Consider the following 26,763-nt stretch of genomic DNA (forward strand, 5'->3'; position numbering starts at 1 on the left):
CCCCAAGGCAGCAAATGATATAGGTTTGCGCAAGGGCTAATGAATTTAGAATTCCAAAGACTGTCTTTCGACACCAAGAACTCTTCACTTGAATGTTTTAAACAGACTGCTTAGGAGATCCGTAATCCTTCCACACTGCAAGGGAGTTGCAAAATCCTAAAACAGCCCTCTTTAGCAGGCCCCAGGGTGTCCGGAACTGGTGATGTGAATTTCTAGTTTCTTCTCCATCCCTAAGCTACCCTAAATTCGACTTCCCCTACCGTCGTCATATTTCCACACCGAGAGCATTCACGTGCATTCTGAACTTCAGAGCTCAGAAGTTGTTCCGGTCTTTCGCTTTCGCCTTGAACCCCAGTTGCTAGTACGTATTGCGCAGACTCCTGCAGGGCATCACAACAAACCTGTGGCGCTTTATTTGCCAGCCTCTGAAAGTTTGTCCCCAGGGCCTGGCAGCAGAGGCTACAGATTTTCCCAGCTCTAGAGCAGGAAGATCTGAGAGAAGCTGGTGTGCTCCCGGGAGGGGTCCTCTCGCTAATCCTGGAGCTCCTACATCCCGGACTTTCCGAACTTGTCCCCTGAATCGGAGAGGAGAAAGAAAAGACCTCCCTCCCCTGCACCCTGCCGCGACCCTGATCGTCACCCTCTCACTGGCAACCCATAGAGAAGAGGAGAATCAGAGAGATGTTGTGGCTGTGGTTAGGGCTCAGCGGGCAGAAACTATTGCTTTGGGGCGCAGCGAGCGCGGTCTCCGTGGCCGGCGCCACTATTCTGCTCAACATCCTGCAGATGCTGGTAAGCTATGCGCGGAAATGGCAGCAGATGCGGCCAATCCCGTCGGTGGCTCCCGCCTACCCCTTGGTGGGACACGCGCTGTATATGAAGCCCAGCAACACAGGTATGTGTTTGTACAAGGTAATGTCTACACAGACCCTAAGGCTGCTAGGCTCCTTGTCAGTCTGAGAAGTCTGTCAGCCTTCAATGGACTGCTTCTCCTCCCTCCCAATTGTATCTTGCCACAATTGAAGTCCACACATCCCTCAGACCCTCAGACTCAGCACTGGCAGCTAAAAGAAAGAAGAAATCTTTCACTTCCTAGGAAATCGATTCCTAATTCTCCCGATTCCGGCTTCCACTCTGGTGCCTGCCAAATTGCTTTGTGTCTGTCATCCTATAATGAACATAGCAAACATATATGTGTGTGTTTCCAAGTAAAACTTGATCAATATGCAGTTAAAATCCTCCTGGCCTTTGTATTTCGATCATCCTCAGGAAGTCTTTTCAAGGGCGCTTCAGGAGACTCTACTGTCGGGCGCTTAAGGGAAATTTATGTGGCTAGTTTCAAAAACCTTACTTATTGGAGAGGTTTTTGTTGTTGTTTTTTTCTATTTTTAAAACTTGAAATACTTTTTAAAAAGACGTTTTATGCGAAAATTTTTGTTCTATTGCTTTAAAAAAATACCTTAAGTCAGAAAGTCCTTAAGAGTAGTGGTATCTGTGGTTCTCTGCTAGGGATAGTGTATTCAGTCTTAACAGTTAATTTTCACGGTTGTGTAAGCTGAGACACCCAGAACTGAGAAGAGACTTCCAGATGGCACATTTTAAAAGAAACTGCACCAGAGCCCACCTTTTCTTCAGATTAACTATTAATAGTTGTTTTACAGGCTGACTATCCATTTTAAATCTTTTTTTAAAATATAGTTGCATCCCATTTTATTTTTTTAATTTTTATTGGTTATTTAGTTAATTAATTTATTTACATTACAAATGTTGTCCCTCGTCCTGGTTTCCCCTCTGCAAACCTCCTATCCTATCCCCCTCCTCCTGCTTCTATTAGGATGCTCCCCCACCCACCCACTCCTGCCTCACTGCCCTAGCATTCCCCTATGCTGGGACATTTAAATCTTCTTAAGATCCTTTTATTACCACTTCTGTGACCCTGGACAAAAACTGTCACAACAACTTAACTTGAATAACATGGGACATCATGGGAAAATTTGTACCAAAATACTATCTAGCAGAAATCTGAGCAAACCCATGCTGTTTAGTTGACTAATACTCAAAAGAAAGCTAACTTCTTTTTCCACTCTGACACTTGAGAGTATGTCCTAACCATTTCATTGTGAAAAATCACGGAAGATGAAAATACAAAACCCAAAATGCCCAGTGGTGAATAAAAGGGTGATTTCCGTAGAAAGCCAGAATCTCAGGAAACAGTTCAGTGTCTCTGGCTATATACAGAGAGTCCTATCACGTTAAGTAAAATTAGCCACCTCAGGACCCAGTAAGGCATTATTTTGAGTGTGTGGTAAATAGTTTTTCAAAGGAGATTAGTGAATCTGAGTGGCCCAGAAAAGAAAAACTCATCTTTACCGTGAGCAGAATCTTAACACCCTGAGTACAGAAGACACAATGCAGAAAGCAAACGTGTCTCTCTGAAATTTTCTTCAGTTACCTTGGTCATCAGAAGTCTGGGCTTGCCAGCCTTCAGACTTTACTGCTTAGGCAAGCCCCTGGCTTTTGCTGCTTCCTCTTCCCCAGTTTTCTATGCAAGTATTTCGTTTGCCATCACTGCTGTTACCTCTGACAGTCTAGACTGCTCAAAGACTCAAGGCTTCTAACTCAGTTTAGACATTGTCTTTGCACATTTGTCTCAGCACAAATACATTATCCGAAGGTTGACTTCTTGAGGAAACATTGTGCATGGTGTGTGTAGGAGTGTGTGTGTGTTCATGCATATATCCGTGTGAATGTGTATGTTTGAGTGTATGTGTGTGTATGTATGTGTGTGTATGTGTGTATGTATGTGTATGTGTGAGTTTGTGTGTGTGTGAATGTCTGTGTGTGTGTGTGTGTGTGTGTGTGTAAGAACATTGAGGCACTGTCGGGGAATGAAGAGATCTGTTCCCACAAAAGACAGCCTCGAGGCCTCAGCTCTTTGGCCCCTGCATTTCCTCACCAAGGGAATTCTGTGTCCCCATCTGTCCTCATGACACTTCAGATGCTAACAATGGTTCAGGGAGGTGCACACAATTACAGTGATAGTGATATGTGTTTATACATTTTAGGTTTTGAACCATTTCTTTATGAACACAGTTAATCTGCTCATGATCCTTGTTAATATGTCCAGGTGTTTTTATTGTAAATCATGTGTTATTGTTGCTTTATTTTATCGCACAGAGTGGCCTCTGAAGCATTCTAGCATTTTTACTTTATTTTGTTTTATTTTTTCAACAGTCTTTGCAGTAAATCACTTTCCATAATTTTAAGGAAATGTCTTTCTCTAACATTTTCACAAATTATGTTTCTGTATTTTTATTTTCAGGGTTTTGGGTTTTAGATATTTTGATCTTTCCTGATTTCCCTCATTTGGGATTATAAATGCTTGGGATCAAAATTCTTGGCCTTAGAACCCCTCCAACTTTACCCTTGGAAAGTCTCATGTTTTGTAGACGTCTCAGTGACTAAGACCAGTTGAGAGAAACTTTGTGCTGCTGGGATTCCTTAAAGTCATTCTCCTTGGAGTAAGCCTGAGGAGGGAGAATGGCCCCTCACAAAGGGATCACGTATTCAGTCTACAAGCACTGAACTGGAGGATGAGAAGTGTTGCCCAACTTTCAGTTATGAAACTGACTTGCTTGGAAGGTTGCTAAGAACTCTCTGTGCTAAGGGCTTTATTGTTGTTCTTACTCATTTTGTTTAGAGCAATAACATCTGCAGTTCTTTTTAGGATTAAAATATAATCTGGACCAAATTACTGGGTCTTCATCTAAGATGTACTTGTTTACAATAAGCCTTTTAATTGCCAATCAAGCATTTATTGAGGCCCTTTGTACTCAGCATGAGCTCAGCAAAATTGGGCCTATCAGAACCTACTAAGACACAACCTCTGATCTGAGTGACACTGTCCCTTATGCAAGAGGCTGTGACTTTTATACTGTGGCTAATGTCCAGATTCAGGCCTCAGTGACCTCACTCTCAGTACATGTGGACTCCAGTTGGCATCTAAGCTATCCCAGTAGGGCCCAACTTTTGGATGCCTACCAACCACAGATTCAAAAACTGCTGACTCTCCATCACATCAGACCAAGCAGGCATAATGCTAATGTAAACCAGAATGCTTTGGAACTAATGATTTGATACAGACCACAAGTTAAAAATATTTCAACACATACATATGTACATACATATGTGTGTATCTCTGTGAATGCATGGCACATGTGTGCAGGTGTCTGTGGAGGTCAGAAAAGGATGTTCAATCCCCTGTAGCTATATTTAAAGTGTTCGGCTAGGAGTGGTAGGAATTGAACTTGGGTCCTCAGGAAAAGTAGTAGTAAGTACTTTTACCCACTGAGCCATTTCTCCAGTTCTAATTTTTAAACTTTTAAAATAAAAATTATATATATATATAGTTAGTTAGTTAGTTAGTTAGTTAGTTAGTTAGTTTGCGTGTATTTGTATGTGTATGCATGCTATGCCACAGTGCATGTGTAGAGGTCAAAGGGCGTCCACCTAGAGCCAACTCTTTCCTTCCATCCTGTAATTCCAGGTATCAAACTCAGGCTGTCATGCATGGCAGCAGACAATTTCACTGGCTGAATCATCTTTCCAGCTCTTCCCCTGCTATTTCAACAATACTTTTATCTGAGACATTTGGGGTCTCTTTTTCAAGTGCGATACAATGGTTCAGATGTCAAGTTCTGAGTCTTGGGCCAAAGCCAGGTTTTACTATTTTTTTTTTACAGGACCATGGTATTGGGCATTGATTTATTAAGAATGTACATTTTACCATACCAAATCCTAATAAGTATCTTATAATAACTTACATCACTGTTACATTTATCTGAAGGACAGATAGCATTTTTTTTAAATAACCTTACAGCTACAGGAATGTTGTACAACTCCTGCGAGCTCACACACCCTCTCCAGCTTCCTCTAACAGTGACATAAAACACGTCTTGTGTATTTGCTGAAAGGAGATATTGAACGTCTGTCCCATTCACTGAACAGATTCTAGTCTTGATTGAGTTTAAGACAGAAACATTTTTCTTCCAGAATTTTTTCAGCAGATAATTCAGTACACAGAAGAATTTCGACACCTGCCAGTCATTAAACTTTGGATCGGTCCAGTGCCCCTGGTGGCACTCTATAAGGCGGAGAATGTAGAGGTGAGTGTATAAGATCACACTGGATAGATAGTTCATGGGATAGGCTCTGATACAAGAATTTCATCAGAACACAAGGAACAAATACATCTTCCAATTTCATCGCACTCTCTCCAAAGAGCATTACATTCGCGAGGCATTGTGCAGGCTACTCAGTGATTTGTTGTTGCAATTCGGTTGCAATCCTGGGAGAATAACTCCCCATGGCTGTGTGTATCTCTTATTAGGTCTCAGTATACTTGCTCTGCTTTTAAAAGAAATTTCTGAAGGAGATCATTGTTGTTATTTTGGGGTTTTAGTGTTTTGTACTGAAGATTAAATCTAACACCATTGCATGTCATGCAAATCTTCGTCCACTGAGGTCTATTTATAGCTTCTAATTTTGAGACACTGAGTTGTTCAAAGTGGCTTTGACCTCATCTGATAGATAGTCCAGGTTACCCTTGAACTTGTCTGTCACTCTCCTGTCTTAGTTACCTAAATAGCTAGCACAGTGACCCTGCACCAAGCCTCATGTACCAGGCACAGTTTTTTTTTTTTTAAGAGTTCAAAATTCATGACTAATAAAATAGGGGTGTTTTCATCATGGTGTTCAGGGCCTCATAATATATCAATGATATACTTAATTATTGTACTGAGGATATGGAGCATAAAGAAAAGAAACTAAACTTTGGTGTTGTTTGCCCAAGAGTGAGCCGGGAGTCTTAGTTTTCTGACCTGATGTCTGGAACAGAGGTTTTCTTAATTATTTAGTTCTTTTGCTTGTGATGAAACATCATGACCAAGATCACTTTTAAAGGAAAGAGTTTAATTTGGGGCTCCATGGTGCTAGAGGGTTAAAGTCCATGAGCATTATGGTAAGGGGCAGGGGATGGGGGGAGGGGGCAGGGGCAGGCAGGGGATGTCGACAGGGGATGGGGGCAGATGAGAGGGGGCAGGGGAGAGGGGGCAAAGGACAGGGGGCAGGGGGCAGGGGACAGGGGGCAGGGGATGGGGCAGAGGAGAGGGGGAGGGGCAGGGGACAGGGGATGGGGGCAGAGGAGAGGGGGAGGGGGAGGAGCACAGGACAGCAGGCAGCAGGCAGCAGGCAGCAGGCAGCAGGCAGCAGGCAGCAGGCAGCAGGCAGCAGGCAGCAGGCAGCAGGCAGCAGGCAGCAGGCAAGCATGCTGCTAAAGTAGAAGCTGAGAGCTCACATCTCAATCCACAAGAATCAGGCAGAGAGCTAATTGGGAGTTGGCTTCTGAAACTCAAAGCTGACTTTCCATGACACGCCTCATTCAACAAGGTCACACCTTCTAGTTCTTCTCAAATGGTCCCACCTATGGATGACCGAACATTCAAATGTATGCGCCTCTGGAGAGGACTCTCGTTCAAACCCCCAGAGAGGCTTTCCTCTCCGTTTATGAAACGGCTCGGTGACTATAGTATTGAGAAAAGTGAGGAACGTTTGTCTTAATATTTTATAGAATTTTATAAAGTGAAAAAATTGTTCTTCTACCCCTTTAAACTCAGAATAGCACATAAAGCCACAGTCAGACATCATCAATGTCTACCCGCATGCTTCTTTCAACAGCATGTGTGTGTGTGTGTGTGTGTGTTGTATCCTGCGTTCAAAGCCTTGCTGCTTTCAGGGAATGGTCTTAGGTCTAGCTGCCACATCTTAGGCACATGTACATTGTTCTGAGTCAGAGGCATGAGTGGTTTATGAAGAAAAATTAGGGAACACGATACATTCAAGCTAAGCATTCAGACAAGCTTATAGAAGTTAACTACGTTGGGAGTCCAAGGCATAGTACGATTGATCCCATTGTTTTTCTTGAAGGTCAGTTCATTCTAAGCAGGCAGAATATACAGCTCTTACACAGGGTGAGAACATAGCATAACTGATCTCCAGTCACATTATGAGCTTGTTACAGATGGGATGAACGTTTGATTTGTAAGGGCAAACTACAAGCAGGAATCCTAGAAAAACTATTCCTAAAGCCCTAAGCCCTTTGTTTTATTAATTAAGGGGCATGTCAATCAAAGAGGCCATTGATAGTTGGTTGGTAATATTGGAATATGTTGGAGGACTGGCCTGAACTGGCATTACTATAGTTTTAGTGATTCTTGGCAAAGGTGGAATGCCTTTTAAATTTCGGAGAGAGTCCCTCTTCTGTTGTCAGATTATGGTCTTCTGGTGCCAGCCTATGGCGTGGCTTTTCTCAGTCATGCTGAGGCCCAGAGAAGGTCTGTAGGAAGAAAGCAAAGACATGGCGCCTTAGCCCCAGTGAATGACTGGAATGGGACGAAGATCCCTGATGAACTCTGGAGGGAGTTTACATAAAACCGTGGAGGGTTTTTGTTGTTGTTGTTTTATTTGGTTTTTAAAAACTTTTTGCTTCTTAATAATATTTACCCACACCTGTTAGGGAGGGGAGTTGAGAAATAAAGAAATTCTTTATTCCCACTTTTCATTTATATATTTGAGTTTTGAATGATAAATGGGATCATTTAATTATGGCTTGTCTTTGACAGTTATATGGACTGCCATGACAGACATAAATGACCCAAGTTGGCAAAATGAGATAAAAGTTTTTCATGAACCAGTAGGGTGTTAATTGTGTTAATTGTTCTGGGGACCCCCATTACAGAGAAGGCAGGTAATAGGTAACTAGAAATAGTTCTACCATATTGGTGGATTTGTGCAGTAACAAAGATAAAGGCTTAAAAAGTGTCAATGTAAACATGAACTCATTTGTAAGAACCAAAGAAACACACACAAGCTACATTTGTTTGCCAGAGAGCATTAGGATAAAGACCATGGAAGTTAAGTCCTTTTGGGATGGTGGGGCCCAGTGACGGACAGTTGGTACATGACTGGATGATTGGCTGAAACTGTGTCTGTGATTACTGAAATTATGTTTGTAAAGCTTCAGCCTCTTAGTGAAACAAGGAACGGAAAGCAGCAGCTTGTTCAAGAAAAGGCACAAACAGGCGATGGCATGATGGCTTTCTTCTGTGGTGGGCCGGTTACTCCTGTGTGGATTGAATAAGAGTATATTGAATTTGTCTAGAGGGTCGTTTCAGATAGTGATGACAAGAAAGAGTCTTGAAATAAACATGGGATGGTTTGAGCCACACAAAGAGAAATAGTCAAGAGACTGGAAGGTTGATCATGGAGATGTCAGGCAGCAGAATGGGCAGCACAGGGTTTTGCTGGCTGGGTGTTGGTTCCTATAGGGTTTACAGGAGAGTGCCACAGTCCAACATCATGGTGCTATGCAATGGCCCCTTTTGTCTAACGTGTTGGCTCCATCTGAGAAAATGGTCAGTGCTCATATGAGAAATGGGATGTGTATTTATGGGAAAAAATGTCTGTGTGGGAAGAGATGCGATTGCACATGTAGTCTTTATGGGAAAGAAGCAAAGAGAAATTTGTCCCCCAAACCCCGTAAATGTTATTTCCCCTTCTTCTGAGGTCTGAAATAAATAAAGGAAGGAAGGAAGGAAGGAAGGAAGGAAGGAAGGAAGGAAGGAAGGAAGGAAGAAATTGAGTGTGTCTTAGGATTTGGAAGAATGGATTGTTTTGGTTCAGCCCTGTTGAATAAAGGTTATTCTTTCTTGGTTTGGGGCAAAAGGTTTTGTTTAAGGAAAGAAATAGCCATCCTAAAATGACAGATGAGGGATGGTTAATCGTCCGATGGCTGCTGTAAGGGAAAGAGGCATGGTGAAAGAAAAATAGAGACATAAATCTCATCGTCAAGAAAGTGGGTTGTTGTCCCAAGGCGTAGGCTAACAGCTATAACCGCTGCACGATAGGAGAAGTTGCCATCTGAGGTGAGTTTAAGACAGTCCTTTTTGTTTTCTCACTAAACGGTGAGACGGAGCAACATTGGGAGTTTCCATGGAAGGTCAAAGTTAATTGATAGTGCTTTAAAGCTGTTGAAGTTATCTTGGGAGGCGGGGGGGGGCACTAATTGATGAGGTTTAATGAAAGAATTAGTAACAATATATCCAAGATTGCTGCATGGAACAGTGAGTTGGATTTTGCCTGGGGTGAGCTGTAAATGGAAGTTTTATCATGAAGCTTGTAAATCTTTTAAAACAATTAGATTTATATCTTTAGTGGAAGAGGCTAGTAAGGCATCCTCCATAAAATGAAATTTATATAAGTCTTAGGACATTTGTGTTAAGTAGGGAGTATTGCCTTATTTTCTCACCATTGGCAGAGGTAAGGGTATTGATCATATTGAAGCAGAACTTTCCAATGAAACTGAGACATCGGTGATAGACAATTGAGAGTGGGCATTGAAAGGCATTTTTCCCCTATATCACCAATGTGTAAAGGAAAAACAAACAAACCTTTAAATCAATAACAACATGGTTGTTTTGAGGGACCACAGCAGGAGAGGGAGTTTGTGGGAGTAGTCAACCATAGGGCTATTGCCAGAATTTGATTCATATCTGGGACATCATTTTAAGCACTTGTGGGGTTAGACTGTTTTATTTATTAATCAATGTACTGGTAAGTTGCTGAGCCACAATCTCTAAGTCTTCATTTTAAAGGTTATCTTTTTTTTAAAAAGGTGATTAAACAGACTTCTAAAAGCTTTTAAATTTGTATCAGCAAAGAAACATCATGCTCACATCTTATATCCAAGGTTGTGTGGAGCATGACTGTTTTCAAGTAAAGGCAAATCTTTAGCTCTGGGTAGACTAGCAGGGCAAGGTAGGGTCAAACAGGATGGAGAATTGGGACCAGGAAGTGTATGTGTGTTGCGGGTAATATTTAGAAGACGGCGCCCAGTCCGGCTCATTTTTGGGCAGCTGCCATGTTCCTGCTGCTCCTCGGCTCTAATCTGGGCTCCAGATAGCTAGATGCGCAGGCCCTGGCACCCATGAGATGCCAGCATGGTGGCTGGCTCTGTCAATCCACCATGTTGTCCGAGATGCTCCACTGAGCCCAGACCATTGCCGCTATACCCACAGTACCGGTAGAACAAAGACTATTAATGCTTAGAGATTATCCAATAGAATTATATATTTGGAAATGCTCAATTAACAAGATGCCCTCACAATTAGAATTGTTGCCCAATTATCTAACCTAGATATTATGACTACCTTAGACTGCTAGAGACACACGTACATCCACAACCATCTTCTCTCCTCCTCCTCCTCCTCCTCCTCCTCCTCCTCCTCCTCCTCCTCCTCCTCCTCCTCTTCCTCCTCCTTCTCTCTCCTTCCCTTCCTCACTCCGCCTACTTTTCATACTGGCCAATGACCGAGCATTATTGCGGGGAAACTATCCCACTACATATGTGGTTCAATAAGAAGTGGGATTTTGCTTTCATTTTTTGTAAGTTTCCCCTTTTGTCCGATAAGGCTGTGTAGCTAGTCTAATTTGGTTTTAAAGAGTGAAATGTTTTTTCCCCATGTTTCAGAATCAAGGGTCCCATGGTCAGGACACCAGGGACAATACTTTTGACCAGTCTTTAAAAGCTCATAAATTGGCTTTAATGTTGACTTAGCTCCAGTTCCTATAAGCAGTCATTAAGTGCCGTGCGTAAGTGCAAATTCAGGAGACAAGAATTTCCCATGGTGAAAACAAAGGCCAAAGACAACCCGGGGATTCGCCTTTTCATTTTCCTTCACTCCATTTAGTCCCCAGGCTTGAATGACAACTTATTTATGTTCAAAATTCTTGAGTCGATTTCTTTCAGGCAGAAAAATGAAATGAATCACTGAGGATAATAAAGGTTGATAAAGTATTGGTCTGAAAAGCAGACAGTGTCCTGGGTCTCATGGTCCTATCCTCTAATAATCGTTTTCACGTCTAAATCCCTCATTTTTTAAAAAAAATCTCTTCTTAAGGTGGTTTTGGCCAGTTCGAAGCAAATTGATAAATCGTTTTTGTACAAGTTCCTGCAGCCATGGCTGGGACTAGGACTTCTTACAAGGTGAGTGGATGAACAAAGGAAAGAAAAAGAAAGGGATGTGGCTGCTCCTAGGTATGGTGGGCGAGAAAGTTTATTGTAGCATAGTGAGAGGCAGAGACATCTGGGAGAATCCTGAGCTGACACGCCCCTGAGCCATGTGAGGAGAGGGGGACCAGGTGCAGGAACCAAAGGGGCAAAGGTACAAAGAAGGGCAGGTAGACCCTGGGCTGGGGACAGAAGGATGCTGGGAAGTCCTGGAGGTCAGGTCTACTTTGATATATTAGATAGACAACTCAGCTATTTGTTCCAGGGTTTAAGAGTTGACAGTAAGAGAATGTCTGATTGTTTGAAAGACAGCCTTCAAGTGTCTGGTAACCTCTAGCCATGGTAATAGACAGTTCCTAGCCAGGCATGCTTACAACCAGAAGTTACAAGTTAATAAGTGTGGAAAGCACCCCAAGAATTAGGAGGAAGGTCTGCAGATGCATGAACATATGTGGTACAGGGGAGCCTTGAGAAGCTAGCAGCACAGCCAGGCAACCCCAGATAAGTACATAAGTCAGCCTTGATCTGGCACCTGGAAATAAGTTTCTTTCCCCAAGAGAGGACTCATCCTGGAAAAGGCACTTAGTATAGTCTATTTTGCAAGGTTCCAACCATAGAAATTAAGGTCGAGTCATGGAGCAGGTGGGTACCTGAAGAATAAAGCTTAGGGGAGTAACTGATTTTTCAGAAATTCCTCTTTGAAATGGGCAAAATTGTCTCAACATTTTATATTTTATGAAAATAATTTTAGCTATTAACATCATAGAACAAGGTCCAAATATCTACACCGGGGGCGGGCATAGGTGAGAAGCTCACATACGTCTATTTTTCTTGTTCGAGTGAGATCATTGAGATGCTGTGAGTTGTATTGACTGGTCTGGGTTCATGGCTGCCACACCATGGATTTATTCCTCTTTGATCGATAATGCCGTACTGTGCTTGCAGTACTGGGAGCAAACGCAGCTCCAGGAGGTGGACTGATACTCATGTGCTGTGCTTGCAGTACCGGCAGCAAATGGCGCACCAGGAGGAAGATGCTAACGCCCACTTTCCATTTTACGATTCTGGAGGACTTCTTGGATGTCATGAACGAGCAAGCAAATATATTGGTTAATAAGCTTGAAAACCACGTCAACCAAGAAGCCTTTAACTGCTTCTTTCACGTCACTCTTTGTGCTCTGGATATAATCTGTGGTGAGTAAGATCAGTCTAGGCCATGGATGTTAAATGGCTAAATAGAAATCAAGATTCCATGGGTAGGACAAAAGAGACGACTGACTAGAAAAGACCCAGGATCCCTCAGGGTGGTGTTACTGATATGAACCTCCCCAAGAAACAGCAGCCATTCCTAAGGGGTGACCGGAGCAAACCACCTTGTCCCCTTGCCTGAAAGGTCCAAGGGGAAAGGATGACAGGAACCAGAAGTAGGAGATGAAGAAGGGAAGAGAAGAGCAAACGAAAGAGAACAGAACAGGATTTGATGTCTCAGTCTCCCTTGCCACCCAGCAGACACAAGCTGACTGAGTAGTCAACTGGTGCTTCTCATCTGTGTTTCGCAGAAACGGCTATGGGGAAGAACATTGGAGCTCAAAGTAATGATGATTCTGAGTATGTCCGTACAGTGTATAGGTGAGTGTGTGTGTGTGTGTGTCCATACAGTGCATAGATAAGTACGTGTGGAGGGGGAAGGTCTTCTCATTTTCCTTAAAATTGTTGCTGATCTGAGCTTGAAAACCATTGCTAATCACATCTCTCCATGTGGCATTTTCATAGTGTTTGAAGTGAATTTTAAAACAAAAACCTCAGCTGATAACAGTAGTGTCAACTTTCGAAACAGGGAATTTGTTATAAATGTAAGTTATGGTATATCTGAGTGCTACAGAAATTTAAAATCTCCAACTGCATCTTGATACCAAATGACCAAAGATGTTAATAGCACAGCAACTATTACTATATATAACTTATTTGTAAGAAGAACACTCTAGAACACTCTGCGGGATGCCACACCTTTGGGGGTTGAACAATCTTTTCACAGGGGTCACCAAAGACTGCTGGAAAACACAGGTATTTACATTACCATCCTTAACAGTAGAAAATTACAGTTATGAAGTAGCAACAAAATAATTTTATAGTTGGGGGTCATCACAACATAAAGAACTGTATTTAAAGGTCACAGCATTAGGAAGGATGAGAATCACTTCTCTAGAGGATCTATATCATAGTGCTAACAGTGGTTATCACTGTTTAGTGTGTGTTTTTCTTTTCTACTGGGAAATTTTTGATACCATTTATTTTCTTTCTTCTCTTCCACATTGAATGGGTGCTGATTTTTGCAATCAAGGCAGCTTTTTTTTTTAACCTTAAAAGTGGTTGGAATTATCTATTATGAGGTGGGAATGGACCTTGAGAGCTTGTTTGGAGGTTCTAGCAGAGGAACGAAGCTACTTGTATACTGTTGACCAAAGACCAGTCCTCTTCTATTCGGGGCAGGTCATCCTCTTCAACCGAGCATGCAGATTAGCCCAAAAGCTCGCAATATCTAAGATACAACTCACAGACCACATGAAACTCATGAACAAGGAGGACCAAAGTGTGGGTGCTTTGGCCCTTCTTAGAAGGGACAACAAAATACTCATGGGAGCAAATATGGAGACAAAGTGTGGGACAGAAACTGAAGGAGGGGGCATCCAGTAACTGTTCCACCTGGGTATCCATCCCTTGTGCAGTCACCAATGACAGACACTGATATGGATGCCAGGAAGTGCATGCTGACAGAAGCCTGATATAGCTGTCTCCTTAGAGGTCTGCCAGAGTCTGAAATATACAGAGGCGAGTGCTCATAGTTAATCATTGAGCTGATCATGGGGTTCCCAATGGAGGAATGAGAGAGAAGACTGAAGGAGCTGGAAGAGTTTGTGGCCCCATGGGGAGAGCAACAATACCAACCAACCAGAGCTCCCAGGGTCTAAACCACCAGCCTGGGAGCACATAGGGAGGGACCCATGGCTTCAGCTGTATATATAGGGGAGGATGACATTGTCAGGCATAGGTGGGTGAGGAAGTCCTTGGTCCAGTGAAGGCTGGATGCCCCAATGTGGGAGAAATCATGGGTGGGGAGGTGGGAGTGGGAGGGTGGGTGGGGCACATCCTCATAGAAGAAGGAGGAGTGAGGGTGAGATAGGGGGTTCCTGGGTGGGTGGGAAATGGGGAAAGGGGATTACATCTGAAATACAAACAAAATATCCAATTTTAAAAATTTTTTAAAAAGTAAATCTCCAAAATGGAGAAAGAGATAAAATTGATATAAATGTTTTCAAGGATACATAGATATTAAATAAATAAGCTCATGACTTGAATCCAATTCTGGGGAAACAAAGACAGAGATGGATAGGTTCCTTGTGAGTTCAAGGCCAATCTGATCTACAGAACAAATCCAGGACAGCCTGGGCTACACAGAGAAACCTTTTTTCAATAAATAATTATAATAAATATATTTCATTTTAGAGAAAAAAAGAGGTGGGAATGGGACTTGATTTGATTTGATTTACACTATATTAATTCATTGTTCAGCTAATTTCAACTATTAATTGAACAGCTACAATCAAGCAGCCACCACACAGTTACCAGGTAGCTTTAAACTGACACAGATAGCAGAATAGCACGGGAGATTGAACCAAGAAATAGAAACCTAGGAACTGTAACAATTGTTGACAAAGAAAATATCTAGTTGTTACTAATTTCTAGTTGCCCGGGAAAGGCCCCTTTAAAGAGCTGTCACTGAGGCTGTTCTAAAGAAGGCTGAGAAGTGGGCTGTCTGCCCTGTCACTCAAAATGAGAGGAAAGTGCTGGGAACAGAGTCATGGCAGGTTGCTATTTAATATGTGATTTCTTGTCAAAGACCACTTCTTTTTCTACACCATTTTAAATTATTATGTGTGTGCATGTGCATGCATCCTGGTGCCCATGTGAAAATAGAGAACAACTTGTTACGGTTGGTTCTTCCCTTCTGTCACGTGAGTCCCAAGGTTAGAACTCAGGTGATCAGGCCAGGTAGCAGGTCCTTTACCTGCTGAGCCATCTCACTGACTTCAAAAGAGTGGCTGGGTGAGAGTAGAGAGCTTAAAGAAAGGCAGATTTCAACTAAACCTCTGGTACAAATGCACTAACATTCCTGGGAAGTTGTGAACTCACACTGTAGAAACAAAAGTACTGACCAGAGCCCATCTGGATGGTTCATAGCCGATTTCTATAATTTCTCTACTACATCTATTATTTGTTTCAGTGCCATGGTATGTGTAGTTGTCTCTTATTCCACCATGTGGCATCAAACGTGGATCTCTATAAGCACTGAAGATTAAACAACAATGTTTCATTTATTACCTTTATCAAGGCCAGGCACCAAAGGTCAGGAGATAATGTTCTGATATAAAAAGTGATGTCATCCCATTTATAGGATGAGTGATATGATATATAGAAGAATAAAGATGCCTTGGCTTTGGCTTGACCTTTGGTACCTCATGTTTAAAGAAGGATGGGAACACAAAAGGGGACTCAAGACCCTACACACTTTCACCAACAATGTAAGTTGTGTCAGTGTTGTGTGTGTGTGAGTTACGTTGGATAGAAATATAAAATATAACAATCAATATTACATTTAAATGACATATTCAAATAGCATTAATGAAATATTTGCTGACCGTCAAGTGTTATACCCAGTGTTGGAAATAGAGAAATGAATTAAACAAGAATGTTTCCTACCGTCTCAGAGAGTCGTCTAGGGGAGTTGGTCATCTATAACAACAATTAAAGAACAACTAAGGATTGAATGCTTATTAACCAACAGGGTTCTGGATGAGAGAGGGAAGGGATGGAGATCCATGCACAAGTCTCTTGGAAAACGTTTTGGGAAGGCAGTAGCTCTCAGATGAAAGAACATCTAACTCAGTGCAGAGTAGAATCCAGTGAAAATTATTTTGATAGTACTATTTTCTTTCCAAACTGAAAAATAAAGAGGAGATAAGGGTTTTGTGTTTAAGCAAAGAAGATTCATTTTTGGATTGAAGACATATTTATCAAAGAGTAAAGTTTAATTGAAACTATACATTAAAATACAATTCAAATGTGTTGAATGTTCCTGTTTGAATATCTCCTTTCTTTCCCGTAATTATTGCTTGAAGTATATTGGGATTTCTTCTTTGTGATAAGGAAAAGCCACCAATGGATCACGTGGATGTTAAGTGAATGAGATAATGCTTAGAGTTGCCCACAGAACAAGCTTCAGGTAGCAGGAGAAGCAGGTCACATTTTATAATTACATTTCCCCCCAAAATGTCATGCATCAACATCAGTAACAATAAGTAATGAATTCTGAACTACATAGGAAATATCATTCATTTTGCAAATATTGAAAAACACATATTGAGATATAAACACTTTCGGATGTATCATTCTAGATACATCTGTACATTCTGTAGTGAACATTCTAGAATGCTTGCCAGTGTTCTTGATCTGGGGAGAAAATCAATACACAAAGGCAGGCTCTCCTAAGTGGATTGATGGCTTTGAGATTGTAGGGCAACATACAATGGCTGTCATGTAATAAGCACAATGGGGGCTTATGAAGGAAAGTCAGGTGCTTGCAGAGTGTTAGGGACAAGAGCATACATGAGCAAAAATGACCTTTGGTGTGGCTATCACCTGAGACCTGAAAGTGGCGGGGGATCCAGTCACAGGAGCACTCAAGGGCAGAGCATACTGGGCTCACTGAAGAGCAAGCATGCAGGGTGACTGAGCATCAGCTGTGGGGTCATTAGCTTGCTATTGCCTTTCTCCATAACTTGGTGTAACCATCCTAGAATCAATGTCATCTGTAGCTGGGTTCTCCCTCCCGTCTGCACTGTTCCTCATTACTTCTCCTAGGGTTGTTTACCAGACAGCAATTCTATCACCCTGTTAGAAAGACTGCAAAAAAATAGTATTTAAAAACTCTGAGTTTGACTGTCATTCCACTTGTAGTTAAGAGTTTCACCGCATGACATCCTCAGTGTTAACCAGAGGCTTTGGTGCTGTTTCACAAGAGCCTAAGTTGTCCTTGAAATAAAGAACTGGGAAAGTACTGGGGGGGGATTAAAGAAGACCGCATGTTTTCACAGGAAAATGAACCATTGTCTCACCAAAAGTGCAAGTTTTGATTCAACATTATTGAAATCCTACAGGTCATTGCTGAACGGGTCAATGAAAAGAAGGCAGAGGAAGAACGGATGGGTGCTGGCAGGGGTCCTATCCCCTCCAAAAATAAACGCAAGGCTTTCCTTGACTTGCTTTTGAGTGCGACTGATGAGGAAGGAAACAAATTAAGCCACGAAGATATCCGAGAGGAAGTTGACACCTTCATGTTTGAGGTAACTTTCATTGTCAGGTAATTTTCCTTGTTGGGTTTCACAATTCAGGATGTTCCATGGCTGCAACACCTGCTTAATGTACAAGAACTAGGTTCCGTTCCCAGCACCACAGCAGCAAGCAAGCAACGGAGGCAGGGTGCTGGGAAGACAGCTTAGCAATTAAGATCACTGGCTGCTCTTCTAAAGGACCTGGGTTCAAGTCCCAGTACCCACCTGGCAGCTCCCACCTGTCTGGAACTCTACTTCCAGGGATATGGTACTCTCATACAGACACACATTCATGCAAAACACAAATACACATAAAATCAATCTTATCAAAAAAACAAAAAAGCCTCCACAGAAATGAGACCATCAAGACAGCTCAGGAAATGAAGTGTTTGCTACCAAGCTTGACCACCAGAGTTGAGTCACTGCAACCAACATGGTGGAATTAACTCCAACAAGTCATTCTTTGACCTCCATGCATGTGCCATCACACACACACACACACACACACACACACACACACACACACACACACGCATGCACATGCATGTACTCTAGCTTAGCACACACATGAATACATGTAATTTAAAATATTTCCAATTTCAATGACCCTTTGAGTTACTGGCATGCGTTAAAAAAATCAGTATTAGTATAATTGGAAAATTTTAATATCATCATCAGAAATTATAAAACTTAAGAACAGGATGATGACCAATACATAATTTTTTTTTATTAAGAAAATTTAAGGATCTCCAGACTTTTCCTAAGAAGACACAAAGTCTCACGTTGTCCTCAGTTCCCTATCTTGCCTTATGTTCTTTCTTAACCTCCCAAACAGGCCCATTTGTCTCCTTTTCAAGTCTGGCCCTGAGCTACCGCTATGAGGTTGCTTTAGACAAAGTGAATCTTACCAGTTTGCAATTCTAATGGAATTATGTTTTAGCATTTTAATATTTCTTAAAAACACTTCTTGCAAATATACTGCAACTATTATAAGAATATCACAGAGAGTGAAGCTTTCTACATGCAGATTATGAAATTAAGGTTTCAGAAAGTCCTATGATGTAGCAATAGCTTGCACGTGGAAGTTAAGAAAATGTACACGGGCTTCCAGAGGGCCTTTGAATGCTGTGTCTTGCGTTGCATTGGCTGCTCTGCCTCCTGCTATCTGGATGCAGGATCCATGCTCCTGATTTCATTTCAAATTCTTAATTCATTTCTAACTGGTAAATACCTATCGTTTATGGTTTTGTAGTCCAGTGTGACACACTTTGATACACGTACTCATTAGGGAATGTGCACATCGTGTTCATTAACCTGTCTACCCAATTCTGGAGTGAGAACATTCAAAGGATTTGAATTTTTAAATATTTGAGCTCTCTTTCTGCATGTACACTTGCATACCAGAAGAGGGCTTCAGGTCCCTTTATAGATGGTCATGAATCACCATGTGGTTGCTGGGAATTGAACCCAGAACCTTTGGAAGAGCAGCCAGTGCTCTTAACTGCTGAGCCATCTCTCCAGGCCCAAACTTTACTCTTTAGGAGTATGTAATACATTGTAATTAATCGTGGCCACAAACCTGTGCTATAGGTCATGAGGATTCATTGCTTACATGTGAGATTTGTGTTTGTTGAGCATCTCTCCTTCCCATCCTCCCCCCCAGCCACCAGCCATCCTCTGACAACTGTCTTTCTACTGGGTATGCCTGTGAGTTAAACTATATTTAGTGTCCACATGCTGATGAGACCATTACGAATTATTTTTCTTTCTGTCCTGGCTTATTTTACTTTCCATAATGCTTCCTAAGTTTTATCCATATTATCACAAATAATAGGATACCCTAATTTTAAAAAGAATGTACATGATTTTATTATACATACAATTTTAAAATCCTATTACCAGTTGATAAGCGTCCCTGCTATTCATTGTCAGTGGATTTCTTAACAAGATCCCAATAACTTATTTTGGAGACTAGAAAAACCAAGCCTAAAATTCATATGTAACCATAAAAGGCACTGAAAAGTCAAAACAGTCTTGGGCATAAAAAAAAAAAAAAGAATAAAGAAGTCATTTGGTTACTTTAAAAATACACTTAAAAGCTATAGTAACTGAAACAACATGGTTAGGGCATAAAAACATATATAGAGACTAATGGGTGGGTTAGAGATCCAGAAAGTAATTCTACATTTATAATCAGTCAGTATTTGACAGAGATGCTGAGAATGCACAGTGGGAAGAACCTACATTCGACAATGTCTGGGAAATTAGATAACCACGTGCAGAAGGATAGAAACTGAGCCCCGTGCCACCCTCTACACAGGAATGAACTCAAAACGGATCAAAGATGTAACTGTAAGACATGAAACTGTAAAACTCTTAAGGAAAACTATGGGGAGAACTATCTAATGACTGGTCCAGGAACTAATTTCCAGATGGTGACCCCTAAAAACATAGACAATAAAGGCAGCAATATGCAAATGGGTTTGCCTCATCCATTGTTCTCTAGGGAGGAGTTCTACCATGTCAGAGTGCACAGTGGTATGAAGGGTCTGAAGACCTGCATTCTTATTCTGGATCTGTGCCAGTAAAATGCCTCCAACCATTCCAGCTCTAACTGGCTTCTCTGTGTGGTAAACAGAGACCTAGATGAATTAATGGTTTTAAAACTTTCCTTTTGGGCCAGGGCCAGGGAATCTCATGGTAGACTACTTACCTAGCATGTGTGAAGCTATGGGTTCAATTTCCAAAAAAAAACACAAAAAAAAACAAAAAACAACTGCTGGCTGATCATCTTTATCTGATAGGTAGCTGAGAGGGTAAAATCCAAGTTGGGAGAGGCCCGTCTTAGCGACACTCCAGCAAGGCTCCACATCCTAAATGCCCTATGACCTCTAGAAGCAGTGCAACCAACCCAGAAGCAAGTGTTCAAATACTTGAGCTGATCAGGGATACTTCTTGTTCAAACCACCAGCATTCAGCTCCTTTGTCCAACAGAGTCATGGCCGTCTCATGAGGCAAAATGCATTTATTCCAACTTCAAAATCCTATAGCCTTTAGCAGTCTTACTGTTCAAAAGTCTGAAGTCTCTTCTATGACTCATGACAGCCTCTTAACTGTGATTCATGTGAACTCAGGACACTAATTACATATTTCCTAGAATAGCATAAAAATGTACACTCTTTTCCAAAATAGAGGAATGTGTACATAGTCATGAAACACTGGACCAAAGCAAGACCAAAGAACAGCAGGCCAAATACCAAATCCTATGTTGGGTTTTAGCTTCAAAGCACTTGGACTTCTGTTGTGGAACCACAATCAAAACAAACTCTTTTTTCCCAGTTTCTTTTGATCATGGTATTTTATCATAGCAACAAAAGGCAACTCATACATGACTTTCTAAAATGACATCTTAAGGGGGAAAATAGACATCTTAGTCAAAAGGCAGAGAAATGTTAAGTGTGTGGGTTCTGGCGCCAAATTACAGTTCCAATGCACTGGAAGTGTGGCCTCAAGCACTTGACCTAGCTTTTCTGGGCCACTGGACTTTAGTATTTGTTTTTCCTCTCAGTCACAGGGATTGAGCTAAGGGCCCTGGGCATAAAAGATGAGTGCTCTCCACTCGGTGATAGGCCCAGTTGTCAGTGTTCTGTTGCTCAGAAGAGACACCAAGACCATAACAACTCTTGTAAATGAAAGCATTTAACTAGGGCTGGTCACAGTTTCAGAGGTTTAGTCCATTGTCATCATGATAGGAAAAATCACAGCACACAGATAGACATGGCGCTGGAGAAGTAGTTGAGGGTTCTAGATTCAGATCTGAAGCAGGAAGAACAGAGATTTGGCTTGGCTTGGGCTTTTGAAACTCCAAAGCCCACTCTCAATGACATACTTCCTCCAACAAGGCCAAACCTCCTAATCTCTTTCAAGTAGTGTCACACTCCAGTGACCAAACATTGAAATATATGAGCCTATGGGGGCCATTCTTATTTTAAAAAAATGACTCTCTATTCATTTTTTATTAGCGTATGTTTCATGGAGTAGCAATGAAGATTAAATTATTAAAAGTACACAACAATCATAGAAGTCATATAAGAACCATGCAGCAAATACATAATTAGCATCTCACACCATCTCTACTTTGCCCATGTTCTTACACAGCAACATATACACCTATGTATCCATATACACAATACATATGAACATATGTATATTTGCAAGCCTACATATACATCTAGATCTCACCAATAACCATCCTTTCCCTCTTGTAAAAACAGCCAGGCTAATCTCATGCCTGCAGCTCTAACATGTTTCGAAGTCTTAATATTGTTGCGTGTAATTTTTTAAAAACACACTTCTGCCCTCTCTCAAGCTCTGCTCGAGCTAGGCTAGGCTCCAAGATCAGCCTCGGCTGGTCTCACTCAGCTCCGCCAATGGTCCCTCACAGCTAGCTTTGCCAAGCCACCAGTTGGTTCCTCTCCCGAGAACGCCAGGAGCTGCTGTTTGCGCTCCACTGGATAACTACCCTGGCTGACCCCTTTCTCCTGCTGCCCACCTTAGCGCTCCAGATGGAAAGCACTAGACAGTTTTATTACTTTAAAACTAGTCAGATAACTCAATGGCTGGGTGGAGAATTTCCTGCCCTAATCCTATCAACTAGCTCCCTCCATCTTCTTTGGCCCCGCTTGCTGCAGAGGCTACAATCTCTAGGGGCCCCACGATCTACAAGTCCACAGGGTCCTTCTCGCTCCAAAGCCTGGTCTGACAATCTCTCTGCCTCCCTTCTCTTCCTCTTGGGACCCGAAAGTCCCACCTCTTTCCCTTCGCCCAGCAATTGGCTTCCGCTTCCTTTATTGACACAATCAAGAACCAATTAGGGAATCGACACCTCCCTCTACATGATATTGTTCACGTTGTATTGAGTAGAAGCCTACCATGTTCATTTATAATACTGCGCTACCCTCCATGCTCTGGATGCAGGCTGTTAACTCCAGGCTTTCATGCCTCAGGTGCCGGTCCTTAAATGATTCAGCCATTGTGGTGCTTGCTTCTGTAAAGTCCTTGGCATGTTTGACTTCCCTCATAGGAAGCTCAGGAGACATCTTTTCCCATATGCTTGAATGGGGGTTATACCTTTATATTTAAGAGAAGCCACTGAGTTATTAGGAGTGCTTCCTTACCTGAATTAGCAGGCAGCCAAGCAATAGCACTTGGATCTTAGATGTCCTCCAGAGTTGCTTAGTAAAGGCTTGCAGGTGTATGGAAATAGCCCAGTGAGAGGAGAGGAGGAAAGAGATGAAGGCCTGAAATATGGAGCTGGTGGAACATCTGACTGTCCCAATGGCAACTTGACTCCTCACAGGCTGTACCAGAGTCTCACAACAGAATGGTACAGCCTCTGATTCGTCATCAGGCCTAGTGGTCACTTCCTGCTTTCACTTCCTTGGGAAGTTATTTATTTATTTTTTTTCAATCTCTAAACTATGAATGCTAGCAGTGGATATTTCCTAGAATTATGGAGATTAATTTCTACAAAATGCTAAGCATTTTGCCCGAAACTAGCCAAGTATTAAATTGGCCGATAGCCAAAATTTTCCATGGGAGAACATGCTCAGAAGCCCACAAATAACCCTTGGTGGTCTGCACCGGCTGAGGAGGCCTGCCAAAGCAAGGACTCAAGGCAGAACCCTGAAGCAGAAACCATAAGGAGTGCTTCTCAGCAGCTTGCTTCCACTGACGTTTGACTACATTTCTTGTATAGCCCAGCCCCACTTGGCTAGGGATGGTGCAGCATACAATGGGCTGGGGCCCTCCCTCATCAATCATTCATCAAGGAGAAGGCCCCACATGTGTTTTCAGACCAATCTGATGAATGCAATTCCTCAGTCTCTCTCTTCCCCGTGTGTGTAGAGTTGACAATAAAACCTAACCAGTACAACAATCCTCCTGTTTCGGCCTCCTCCCAAGTGTTGGGATTACAGAAGTGTGCCACTTCTGCCCAGCTAAGAAACTGTTGGATCTCTCTCAATGAGGTGAGCAGCTGCAGTGATTTAGGTTTGTCAGTCACACTGCAGCTGTGAGGAGAAGACTGCGTTCAATTTCTTCCTCACTCATACCTCAATGGGACTGTGATTCTAAACGCCTCCTTTTTATATTTACAGGGCCATGATACAACTGCTGCTGCAATAAACTGGTCCTTATACTTACTGGGTTCTAATCCAGAAGTCCAGAGGAAAGTGGACAAGGAGCTGGATGATGTGTTTGGTATGTTGGGCCCCTTTGTTAGCTCTGTAGGGGACCACAAAAGCAATGGTCATTCTTGATCCCTAGGGACGCCACTGCCAAACACAGAAAAGCAGTGGTGTTGGACTCCTGCCTTTACCTGTCTCTTTGACAAGGCCTAGTGAATTCCCTAGCAGACATTTGACAAATGTCCTGACAGGTCCTGGAGTAGAAGCTAAGGACACACAGATCAGTGAGACCATTCACAATGGCGCTGATGCTGAGTAGGTGACCCAGACACATGTACCTACAGCATAGTGTCTTGGTCTGTGCCTTGAGCCATGTCAAGAAGATGCTGTGTGGGCAGGTGGAGCTGGTTATGAGGGTAAAGGGAGGGTTCTTCGTGTGACTGCATCTGACACAGAGAGTGATGCAGCAGGGGGATTTGCACAATAAGCACTATCATCTCTAAAGTATTTTTAGTACCTTGAAGGAAACCTGTAATGCTAATCACTCATTCATCTCTCTTCTCCTTACCCCTACCCCCCACTGGCAGTCATCATTTGACTTCCTGTCTGAATAAATGACCTTTGTTTTTGGAATGTGACTTTATGAACATAGTAAAACTGGAGATGGCCTTGGCTTCTCTGGTTTCTCTGACTTGGCACAGTGCTTCGTTTTATTTGGTTGTTCATGATATTAGAAATTCTGCTTTGTTTGTGGACGTTTGACACTCTGTGTTGTGGTTCTGTATTGCCCTGATGTCTCACCTTACTAAGGCTATAGAGTGTGTTTGTTTTGTCCATTTTATACATTTACTGTAACCAGGAAGATCCCAGCGCCCTGTCACCTTGGAAGACCTGAAGAAACTTAAATATCTGGATTGTGTCATTAAGGAGACTCTCCGTGTTTTCCCGTCTGTCCCTTTATTTGGCCGGAGCCTTAGTGAAGACTGTGAAGTGGGTGAGTAGTCTTAATGGTGGCATGGGGGCGGGGCAGAAGTTATATTTCTGATGCCTGTCTGGCTCCAGTGTCCTGACACACTGCTTACTTTGACAGCCGGTTACAGAATTGCAAAGGGAACGGAAGCGATCATCATTCCCTATGCACTACATCGAGACCCCAGATACTTCCCAGATCCTGAGGAATTCCGGCCAGAGCGGTTCTTTCCTGAAAATTCTCAAGGACGCCACCCCTATGCCTATGTGCCATTTTCGGCTGGACCTAGAAACTGTATTGGTTTGTATCCATGCACGCGGGTTTCACCTTTCAGGCCCATGTGATAATTTCTCACAAGAATCACTGAAGCACTGTGTGATGTTACTCATAGGCAATAGGCTTTGAAAAGGATTCTGCTCTCTTCTGCTTTACACTATGATTCTAATATGTCATTGTTAGGGGCTGGGGAGGCAGCTCAGTTGGTACTATGCAAGTGTACCTAAGTACGTCCCTAGATGGCATTTAAAGCTGGGTATTGTGTGCCTATATAATCACAGTGATGAGGAGGCAGAAACAGTTGATCTCTGTGAGACAGAATACAGAATAGGTGGCTCAAAATGATAGAAACTAAACCTCTCATTGTTCAGCAGGCTATGGTGTCAGTGTGTCTTGGGAGGTTTCTCTCATTCAGTTTAGACATGGTGGCCTTCCTTCTGTGTGTCTTCACTTGGTCTTTCCTCTGGGTGTGCCTGCATGTCAAATATCACTGTCTTGGTTCCTACAGAGACCCACCTTAATGACTTCATTTAACTCATTTAAATTTAACTATGCAATGTTAATTTTTTTAACTTAAAGATCCTATCTCTAAATAGATTCGTAGTATAAAATGTTGGGAGTTGCCTGATGTGGTGGCTTATACTTAAAGAGTCAGAGGCAGGTGGGAATCTCTTTGAGTTCAAGGCCAGCCAGGGCTACACAGTGAGACTCTTTATCAAGCAAACAAATGAAAGATGGAAAGAGTGAGAAGTGTCATCCCTAGGTGTCCTCTGATACCCATCTAATACTGGATTTGGTCCAGGACCTCTTAGAAAGTCCAATCTGAGGATGCAAAATCCTGTGTATAAACTGGGATTTGTTTGCCTGTGAATACATAGTTATATCCTCAAGTATACTTAAATCATCTCCAGATTCCCACCATCCTAATGACAATTAGGATGCTATGTAAATGACAATGACAATATATATGCTATGTAAAATAATTGTTCTGTATTGCTCAGGGCATGAATGATGAGACAAAAGGCTATGTTCAGTAAAGATGTAATTTAAAAAGTATTTTAACCCATGGTCAGTTGAATCCATAGATACAGAGTCTATAGATCGGAATGTCCATGGTGCTGTGAAAGCTGAGATTGTCTGGTTGTTACAGATAATTTGACTCTTGTGGGAGCAAAAAGGACTCCCAGAACTCTTCAGTCTTAGCAGTCTTCCTTCTTGGGGATTTTGTTCTGTGGCCTATGTAGATGTGAAGTGACTGGGGACCGTCCTGTAGCTTCTGTATCTCACGTTTCAGCTGTGTCTACAATTCAAGTAATGCTGTTAACATTTACTTCAAGGTCAAAAGTTTGCTGTCATGGAGGAGAAGACCATTCTTGCCTGTATCCTGAGGCAGTTTTGGGTAGAATCCAACCAGAAGAGAGAAGAGCTCGGGCTGTCTGGAGATTTGATTCTTAGGCCAAATAATGGCATCTGGATCAAGCTGAAGAGGAGGCATGAAGATAATCCCTAACTCCATCCTCAAGCTCTGATGATCCCTAACTCCATCCTCAAGCTGGGACCTTAGCATGATGAAGATCATTCCATAAGAAACATGGCATCTGCAATTTTTAGATTATGAGTTGAAAACTCTGAATCCTCAGACCTAGTGTTTTTTCTTTCTTGTCCCTACTGATCTTGGGACACAATCTATCATTGAGAGTTTTTGTATGTTTGTTACTAACATGGATGACATGTCACACCTGCTCTTTGTCTCAAGGGCACTGTTAGCTACCTGAGTTATCACTGAAATAAACATGTAACAAAAACTATAACAGA

The 26,763-nt window shown here is 42.2% G+C and overlaps 1 protein-coding gene across 1 annotated transcript; it reads left to right on the forward strand.

Moving 5' to 3' along the window:
* The first annotated feature begins 681 nt into the window (after positions 1-681).
* On the forward strand, positions 682-26,763 carry LOC114612657 (cytochrome P450 4V2). The gene is made up of 11 exons (XM_028757641.1): positions 682-895; positions 5,053-5,165; positions 11,016-11,101; positions 12,129-12,319; positions 12,685-12,754; positions 15,579-15,705; positions 17,341-17,526; positions 23,673-23,775; positions 24,562-24,696; positions 24,793-24,972; positions 26,286-26,763. The coding sequence occupies exons 1-11, from the start codon at positions 682-684 to the stop codon at positions 26,456-26,458; spliced, it is 1,578 nt and encodes a 525-aa protein (XP_028613474.1). The 3' UTR covers positions 26,459-26,763.

This window comes from Grammomys surdaster, unplaced genomic scaffold, assembly GCF_004785775.1.
Source record: "Grammomys surdaster isolate TR1022 unplaced genomic scaffold, NIH_TR_1.0 126178, whole genome shotgun sequence".
Lineage (NCBI taxonomy): Eukaryota > Metazoa > Chordata > Mammalia > Rodentia > Muridae > Grammomys > Grammomys surdaster.

Coding starts and splice junctions, on each gene's coding strand:
- LOC114612657 (XM_028757641.1), top strand. CDS start 682: ATGTTGTGGCTGTGGTTAGGGCTCAGCGGGCAGAAACTATTGCTTTGG. Junction 5,166..11,015: donor ATAAGGCGGAGAATGTAGAG/GTGAGTGTATAA, acceptor TCTCTTCTTAAG/GTGGTTTTGGCCAGTTCGAA. Junction 12,320..12,684: donor TGCTCTGGATATAATCTGTG/GTGAGTAAGATC, acceptor TGTGTTTCGCAG/AAACGGCTATGGGGAAGAAC.